Source organism: Malurus melanocephalus, unplaced genomic scaffold, assembly GCF_030028575.1.
Source record: "Malurus melanocephalus ecotype Western Australia unplaced genomic scaffold, MMel_1.1 scaffold_403, whole genome shotgun sequence".
Classification (NCBI taxonomy): Eukaryota; Metazoa; Chordata; class Aves; order Passeriformes; family Maluridae; genus Malurus; species Malurus melanocephalus.
In genome coordinates this window covers 554,509-563,149 of record NW_026623635.1, presented here as the reverse complement: position 1 = coordinate 563,149, position 8,641 = coordinate 554,509, and the positions used below count along the sequence as shown (strand labels likewise).

Genomic DNA, 8,641 nt, shown 5'->3' with positions numbered 1-8,641 from the left:
GCCGCCCCCGCAATGCCCCCGCAGCCCCCCGCGCTTGGCCGCGGGCGATGGGGACCTGGCCCCGCAGCCGTGTGTCCTTCTCCCACCTGGCCACCTCTTGGTCAAGGTCACTGCAGTAATTCCATATGAGCTGCTGGGTGCTGCCGCCTTATCTCCCACACGGCTTCTGTTTCACTCCCTTTATATTCCAGGGAGGGGGGGGGATGATATTGTGTTTGATAAACCCGCAGCTCTTAACCCCGCTGGCAGCTCCAGCCCTGATTCCGTTCCTCTCATCCCTGCTCCAGCCCATGCTTCCTATCTCTTCCCATTCAGACTTCCCAGGCCATCTCATGGCAGGCAAAGTCCGGCTGGGGTCAGGTTTCTGGCCGGGATGAGCAATGCCGGGAGCCTGTCACCGGACCTGGGGTTTGTCCAGCTAGGAAACCTGTTGGAGGCAGAAGGAACCATCCTGCCTCCTCCTCGGACTGCCAGGGTGTTTGCTGGTGCTTTCCAGGCTGGTGACACCTTTGGAAAACGCRACTTTATCTGCACCTGGGTGTTGGTGGAAAGCAGAACGTGGAGCCAAGTCCTGGAGGACTTTGCTGCGTTGCTGCTGCCCTTGTCCTGGAGGCGTTTCCGTGCCAGGCGGGCAGCGGCGTGGCCGTCCGTACCACGGGCTCTCCCGGCGGGATCCAAAGGCCGCTGCATTGCGAAAGGGAATCGGTGCAGGGAAGCGTCTCGGGAGAAACTTCGTCTGCCTGCGAGCGTGGCGGTGCCAGGCTCCTCTGTGACTCACGGGAGATGTTGCTGGCGGAGCCGTGGGGCGCCTGGCCGCTGGCCCACGGGAGCAGGAGGTGCTGGACTGGTCGCACGGGTTGTGTGGGAGCGCGGTGGGTGCYGTGCGTGGCTCGTGGGCAGATCAGCACGGCCCTGGCCCAGCTCCGGGGGGATGGAGCCGTGTCTTGAGCCGGGAGAGGGCTGGATATGGCGCGGCAGCTGCGCTCCAGGGAGGTACCGGCGCTCGAGGAGCGTGGTGGGATGGACACTGATAAGTGCTGTCTGCGGCCACTGCTGTGTAGGGGAGATATTCCTCTGCTCTCACGTGTTATCTCAGATGGGGGAGAAATTGCCTGTGAGTTTTGTCACAGCCKCAGTGGGGACTCTGGGAGCAGCTCAGCTCCCCAGTCCCACGGTGTGGCCCTGCTGAGGCCAAGGCAGCTCCAGGCAGCCTCTGCCTCTGCCTCGGCGTGGCCCTGTGACAGAATGAGGGTGAACAGTGTTGTCTCACTATGCAGGGAGAAGGTGAGGGTTCAGGACCAGCACAGGGCTGTGATGAGCTCACAGGTCCAGACTGCCCCACATCACCACATCCGTGTCAGTGTGGAGCATCCCAAGGACAGGCATTGCCCGTGGGGAGGTACCAGGGCAGCCCCAGCCACGCCAACCCCTCTGGCCCCAGCCCTGTGTCTGGGCACAGAGGAGGCTCAGACAGCTCAGGGTTTTGGAGAGAGGGACATTGCATTATCCATCCTGCTGGCTGACCTGGTGCTGGTTGTTTGCACCCCGTATTTGCTGTCCTCTCACGGGAGCAAAATTGTGGAATTTGCTGGGAAAACCCACCTGAGCAGCTGCCAGCAGTAGTGAGTCGCGACAGGCTCTGACTCATGGCCGAGTTTTGGGGTTGCACGATGCCGTGGCTGCACTGAGAGCCTCGGGCTGACAGCAGGGCTGTGTGCAGCTGCAGGTAGTGCATCTGGGGGTACAGGGCAGCTTCTGGCTGCACAAGGGCTGGGAAGGTCTGAAATCAGCTTTGCCAGGACAGTGGAGCTGAAGCAGACGGGATCTGGAGGAGGGAGCTGCCATTTTCAGATGGTTACTTTTAGAAGCAGAAGTGCAGGGTGAAATCTCCAAATGCTGCTGAATCYGGAGTCAAACCTTGTGGCGGCTCTGCAGTGCTGGGTGTCACTCGCCATGAGATGCTTTGTCCCCTCGAGCATCCCGTGTGTCCCCGTTAATGAGCAGTGGCAGCTCGGCGGGGCGCACCTGATGCCCCAATGATGGGCATGTCCCCTTGAGAAGTGTCCCTGGTGCCAGCTGAGAGCTCTGGGGACCGCTCTYGGTGGCTGGGGTGATGCTGAGGTCTCTGTGTCACTGTTCCTTGCTGCAGGTGTCGGTGAGGCTGTGGCCGTGCTCGCTCATCCCTTCTCCRCCGTTCCCGCCTGCCACCGGCAGGTCTCGGGCACCGCGCAGCCATGACGACCTCGGCGCTGCGCCGGCAGGTGAAGAACATCGTGCACAACTACTCGGAGGCAGAGATCAAGGTGCGGGAGGCCACCTCCAATGATCCCTGGGGACCTCCCAGCTCCCTGATGTCGGAGATCGCCGACCTCACCTTCAACACGGTGGCWTTCGCCGAGGTCATGGGCATGATCTGGCGGCGGCTGAACGACAGCGGCAAGAACTGGCGCCACGTCTACAAAGCCCTCACCCTGCTGGACTACCTCATCAAAACCGGCTCCGAGAAGGTGACCCACCAGTGCAGGGAGAACCTCTACACCATCCAGACGCTGAAGGACTTCCAGTACGTGGACCGCGACGGCAAGGACCAGGGCATCAACATCCGGGAGAAGGTGAAGCAGGTGATGGCGCTGCTGAAGGACGAGGAGCGGCTCAAGCAGGAGCGGGCGCACGCRCTGCAGACCAAGGAGCGCATGGCCCTGGAGGGAATGGGCAGTGGCAGCCACCAGGTYGCCTACGGCCGCCGGGCATCGCCCTACGGTGAAGACTACGGCCGGGCACGGGGCTCACCCTCTTCATTCAACTGTGAGTGGTGTTGGTGGCACACTTGGGCTTGCTCGGGGGAGGCAGGTGTTGTGTTTGGTTTGCGTCTGCTTGGGGGCTTCCATTCCTCTGCATCTTTTGGCATGGTGGTGGTGGTTGAGCCTGTCCTGCACTATGGGGCAGAGATTTGGCTGCGCCAGTGGTGAATCCCAGCAGCAGTGGCAGCTGGTGATGCCTCCAGCATTAAACTCATGGCTTGTTTGTGGTGGGGAGCTCTAATGTGGGGCTGCATCTCCTGGGGAGGCTGGGCATTGGGACAAAGGCCTGGAAACTGCTKATGTGCTCCTCAAAATACCTCAGACCTGATGCCACTCCTTCCTCTTTTCCTCTTCTATCCCCCAGCATCATCCTCATCCCCACGGTTTGCCTCTGACCTGGAGCAAGCGCGGCCCCAGACGACGGGCGAGGAGGAGCTGCAGCTGCAGCTGGCGCTGGCCATGAGTCGGGAGGAGGCTGAGAAGGTAGAGTGGCCCTGCCTGTCTGGGGGTGTGAGGTATCTCCCTGCACCTTGCCTTATCTGTGGACACAGTGGGTCAGTTCCCTGGGAGCAGGAAGGATTTTGGTGGCTGCCCAAGGCTGGTGCATGCACCTGCAACCCCACCAGGCTGCTCGCGTTGTGCCTGGCATCCAAAATTGCCAGTGGGCAGATTGAGGCATGGGCTACCCCTACTCCCTGTCCTCACAGCAGAGAGGACAGCACCAGCTTGGGATCTGTCCAGGCTCCCAGACTCCAGGCTGAACCTGGAGAGGTCCTCTGGATTTACCCCAGCCCTCATCCCCCAATCTGGCTGCCCTCTTCTGCTGATGGCTTCTGGTCTAAGCTCCCCCATCTCTCCTGCCTTCCCACAGAGGTTTTGGGAGGCAAAGCCTTGCCCAGTGGTTTGTGTGGATGTGGGGCCAGCAGCATTCCCGGGGCTGAGGGCTCACTGMAGGCAGCTGCTCCCTCCCACTGTCTGGTCCTTTCAAACTGGGCTAGAAGGAGCACTGGGGAACAGGCCCAGGACAGCGAGCTGCTGTCCCCAGCATGAAGCCACCCCAGGCTGTCCTCTCTCCTCTCTGCTGGCCTCTTTTCCACCAGGAATGGATTATTTGCTCACCACCCAGGATTGCCACTAGCTGGCACAGCCTGCACGAGCCTGTGGGTGCAGCCAGTGCACAAAGTCAGAGGGACAGGGGGACCAAGGGGCTAGTGGGCATCCCTGGAGTGTGCCCGGGCTGGTGGGCATCCCCTGGAGCTGGCACCCCGCACCATGAGCCCGGTCCTGCTGGGGCAGGGGGTGTGCTCCAGAGATGGAGCCAGTCTTCCCTGCCCAATGGAGGCTTTTTTGGAGGCAGAGCAGGGTGTATATCCCTATTTTTGTCCTGGAATTGGAGTATTTTTAGCTTCCTCACGCTGCTSCGATGAGCAGTGTAGAAACACACTCTGGAAAGTGTTGCCTGTTTGTTGGAATCTGTTTGGGCTGCACATGCGTGTGCACACGTGTACAGGCGTGAACACATGCACACCCCCACCAGGGTACCCATTCCCAGCCCCACTGAGTTCCCCACACTGCTGGAAAGTGTCACAGGGGAGTAGCTGTACCACAGTGGTACAGGGACAGCCTCTCCCCAAAGTTTGCTCAGGTCTAGGTGTGGGGCTGGCAGGAATCCTGAACTGAGGCCAGTCAGTGTCACAAACCCTCCTCCCCAGCTGGCTGCCAGGGCAAGGGGATGCTTAATTCATCCCCTTTCCTTCACTGACTGCATCAGGGTACCCAAAAAACCTCCCAGGTTTTTTTTAAGGCTGCCTAATTTAGGGTCATCCCAGCCTTAATCCAGCAGCAGGTGATGGGATCRGGGAAGGAGCTGGGCAGGGGCTGCAGAGAAGCTGAGCAGGAGCTGGTTAGAGAGCACAGGGACACTGGGCTGTGGGTGTGCAGGGAAAGCCAGCTGGATGGGCACAGACACCGTGCAGGCAGGCAAGGGGCCGCAGGAACGGCGGTGGCAAGGAGAGGACGATCTCCAAGCAGTCCAGCGAGCTGAGGGCAAGCTGAAATGTCACCCTGTGAAATTTCCTCTGTTGCCAGAAGCCACTTCCTCCACTTTCCAGCACAGACGAAGAAAGGCAATTGCAGCTCGCGCTTGCGCTGAGCAAAGAGGAGCATGAGAAGGTACCTGTGTCCCGCAGCGCTCCGCTCTCCTTGCACTTGGCCTTCTCTCTGCGGCACTGGAGCCCCAAACGTCACCTGGCTCCRGTGCCCGCTTTGCTTCTGCTGCTCCGGGCTGTCTGCTGAGTGCTCTCCCGGGGGGCTCGGCCCTGGAGGAGCCGTCTGCTCRGATGCTGGGACTTTTCGGGGATGCGGTGGCAGCTCCTGTGCTGGGTGTGTYTCCTGGAGAAGGTGCTGGCTGTGGGGTTGCTGAGCTTACGACCCCACTCCTTGTCCCCCACAGGAGGTGAGGACTTGGCAAGGGGAGAACTCCCTGCAGCAGAGACCCGTGGAGGAGATTGCGCCGGGCAGGGAGGAAGAGCAGGAAGAAGATAAGATGAAGAAAAGCCAGGTACAGCACTGGAGGCTGGGTGGCCACACGGGGGTGATCCCACAGCTCTGCCCCAGGCTTCTCTCACCCCTTTATTCCCTTTCTGTTTGCAGTCCTCTATTCTGGAGCTGGCAGATATATTCGGGCCGGCGCCAGCCCCCTCTGGCCACACGTCTGCTGACCCGTGGGATATGCCAGGTGAGGACAACTTGCAGGCTGCCAAAATTTGGGACAGTGGCAGAAAGCTGTCCCTTGCCTCTGTTCCTCCCCAGTCCCCAGGAGATCGACAGTGAGGACTTCTGGCTTCTCCTCCCCCTGCTGCCCACTCTGCTGCACTCCTGGGTGGCACTGCTGGCAGCCAGGATCCCCTGGGCACATTCCCACCATGCAGCATCCCTCTGTGCCCTGCATCGTTCCTCTCTCCCACAGCTCCCCTTCTTTTCCAGAAATGAARCCCAAAGTGGAGCCGGTGGCCTCTGCCTGGAGCGGTGCAGCGGATCCCTGGGTGCCAGTCCCGGAGCCCGGMGGGGAGCCCCTCTCCCAGGCGAGCGCCTCATCCCAGCAAACCTCTGCTGGGCCCTGGGATTTTCCCCCCAGCACCACTGCAGCCTCCGACCCCTGGGGGAAGGCGCCCGTGTCTTCTGGCTTCCCTCCTGCAGACCCCTGGGGTACAGCATCCCCCCCAGCCCCCCAGGGCTCCGCTTCTACACCAGCTCCCGACCCTTGGGCTGCTGTGCCCGAGCAGCCTCCGACCCCTGGTAAGAGGCTCGATGGACCTTTTGGCTTTGCTGAGGATTGAGGACAGCCTTGACCATCACTACCCTCCTGCAAGTGGGCATCTCCGGGTTCTCCTCCCTTCCTCCTTCAACCAGCTCCCCGAACACCCCGTCCCCACTTTCCACCCCACACCCTACACCTTGTTCACCCCTCAGCATCCTGTAGACTTCAAGGAACTTTTAGGCTTTGTCTCTGTACAGAATAGGCTGCTTTAATTAATGTGACAGTTAATGGAGCCATCCTGTGGGAGTGCATGGCAGCCCTGCACCCCTCCAGCAGTGGGGTGAYGCTGTGTCCCATTAGTGATACCTGTTTGCTCACCCCAAATGACCCCTGTATGCCCTGCCAGGAGCAGACAGGACCGTTACTGGTCGCAGGTGCCACACTGCAGATGGGGAAGCAGTTGTAGGAGCAGCCTGTKTTTCAAAGCTCAGTGCCACTCCCAGTTCCTCTTTGGTGTTTCCTCCAGCTCCGTGTAGGTCCTGTGTGTGCTGCTCCCAGTTTTGGTCCCCTGGTGAGGGGCACAGAACCTGTTCTAGGGGCCAGTGCTGGCTGCTAAAGCATTCCTGCAGACCTGTCCCCTCCACCTGTCCCTGCTAGGGCTGGGAAAGGGACCTGCTTGTTTTGGGGAAATGGCTGCGAGCAGTGGGGGTGTCTTGGTCTGCACTGATCCCATGGCTCGGCTCATCTAAGCCTTCCCCAGTGCACATTCCTGACCCCCAACCCCACGCCYCGCACTGCACCCCCTCTTTTCTGTCTCCTTGCAGGCAGCCACCCCTGCCTCTCTCCTGCCTTTCCATCTCCTGCCTCCCACCTCCCCGCTTGCTCCCCTCCTTGAGTGTCCCCTCTTCCCCCCAGCTCCAGGGGGGAACGCTTTCGACCCGTTTGCAAAGCCGCCCGATCCGCCGGAGCAGGAGCCCTCGCAGCCGCCCTCCTCGGCCAAGTCCAGCAGCCCCGTGGGTAAGAGCCGGCAGCGGGCAGGTGGGGACGGTGGCCTGTCCCTGCTGTGGCAGGGGGGCAGTTCCAGGGCTGGCAAGGCTGTGTGTCGCTGCTTGCTGGCCTGGCCAAAGCTTGTTTCCACGTGCACGTGCCGTGGCCTTGGTGTGCCCCCATAGCTCAGGGAGCAGCCCCAGTCTCTGCGTGTACCCGTGTCCCCAGCCCTGCTGTCCCCCGTGGTGGTTTGGGGGATCCCTGGGCGGGCCATACAAGGCTCAGCCCCACGGTGTCACTCTGTGTCCTGGGGTGAGATGTGCCGCCCCATGTGGTGACAAGGGACGACGCTGTGACCCTCGGTGTCTCACAGCTGGCTCATGTGTCTCACCTCCCCTCCCTCCCTCCMTGCCAGAGCCCGACCCCTTTGGCGACCTGTTCCCCAGCACCAGGCAGGACGGGGCAAAGAGCTTCGACCTCGCCAACCTGGCTGACTCCCTGCCTGAATCCGGCAAGGAGCGCAAGGACTGTAAAACCCCCGAGGCCTTTCTGGGCCCCGCCGCCTCCTCCCTGGTCAACCTGGACTCCCTGGTCGCACCTACTCCAGCCTCCAAGACCCGCAACCCTTTCCTCTCGGGTAGGTGCCGCAGGGCTGTTGGCCCCTGGGCTGGGCTGGTGGTGGGCGGGGGAGGAAGAAGAGGAGGAGGAGGAGGAGGAGGAGGAGGAGGAGGGCTGAGGGTGTTCTGGCTGCCCTGACGTGTCCCATTTCCTCCTTGCCAGGTCTGAGCACGCCGTCCCCCACCAACCCCTTCAGCCTGTCCGAGCAGCCCAAGCCGACGCTGAACCAGATGCGGACCAGCTCTCCGGTGCCCGGCCTGCCCGCCGGCCACCCCGCCAACTCCATGACCTACAGCGCGTCCCTGCCGCTGCCCCTCAGCAGCGTCCCCGCCGCCACCGCTGCCCTCCCCGCCTCCGCCAGTGCCTTCCCGCAGGCTGGCGCCTTCCCCGAACTCCCCAGCACCTTGCCGCAGCCTTTACTGCCGCTGAGCGGCCCCCCGGCCCCGCCGTCCGCGCCCGGGGGGCTCAACCCCTTCCTCTGAACCCTCTGGACATGTGGACTGTCGCCCTTTCCCCAGCTGTTACGATCCCCCCCGAATCTTTCCTTCCACCAAGACTTGGGGGTTTGCTAAGCTGCACGGGAGGGTGCCCCCCACCCAGCCCCCGCTCCGTGCCCAGTGTGGGGGGCAGCCAGCATGAGCCCYCGCGCTCCACGGGCAACYGGGGACCCYTTCCCGTGCGAGGGCCGGCGTGAGGGGCCACGGTGGGGCTGGTTGGGGGGCAGCCAGCATGAGCCCCGGTGCTTGGTGGGCAGAAGGGGACCCCCTTCCCTTCCCGTGTGAGGGGCCATGGCGGGGCCCTTACCAAGGGCTGCGGTGCGGGGGCTCCGCACGGGGTCCGGCTGCTGGATGGACCCGGCCTGAGGAGGGGGCTTTGGCCGGGCTCCTGCGGGGAGCTGGGGCAGCGCGGGGCCGGGGGTGGGAGCTGGGGGTCTTCCCACCCCGCTCGGTTCGCGCTCCCTCGGCTGCTCCCCCCC

At 62.5% G+C, this 8,641-nt stretch overlaps 1 protein-coding gene across 1 annotated transcript; it reads left to right on the top strand.

Annotated features, from left to right (window-relative positions):
• The first annotated feature begins 610 nt into the window (after positions 1 to 610).
• EPN3 (epsin 3) lies at positions 611 to 8,635 on the top strand. Its single transcript, XM_057379403.1, has 10 exons — positions 611 to 836; positions 2,150 to 2,805; positions 3,166 to 3,284; positions 4,890 to 4,973; positions 5,254 to 5,361; positions 5,454 to 5,538; positions 5,787 to 6,098; positions 6,976 to 7,077; positions 7,463 to 7,684; positions 7,828 to 8,635. Exons 2-10 carry the CDS (start codon positions 2,235 to 2,237, stop codon positions 8,145 to 8,147), a joined length of 1,923 nt encoding a protein of 640 aa, XP_057235386.1. The 5' UTR covers positions 611 to 836; positions 2,150 to 2,234; the 3' UTR covers positions 8,148 to 8,635.
• Positions 8,636 to 8,641: the final 6 nt, after the last annotated feature.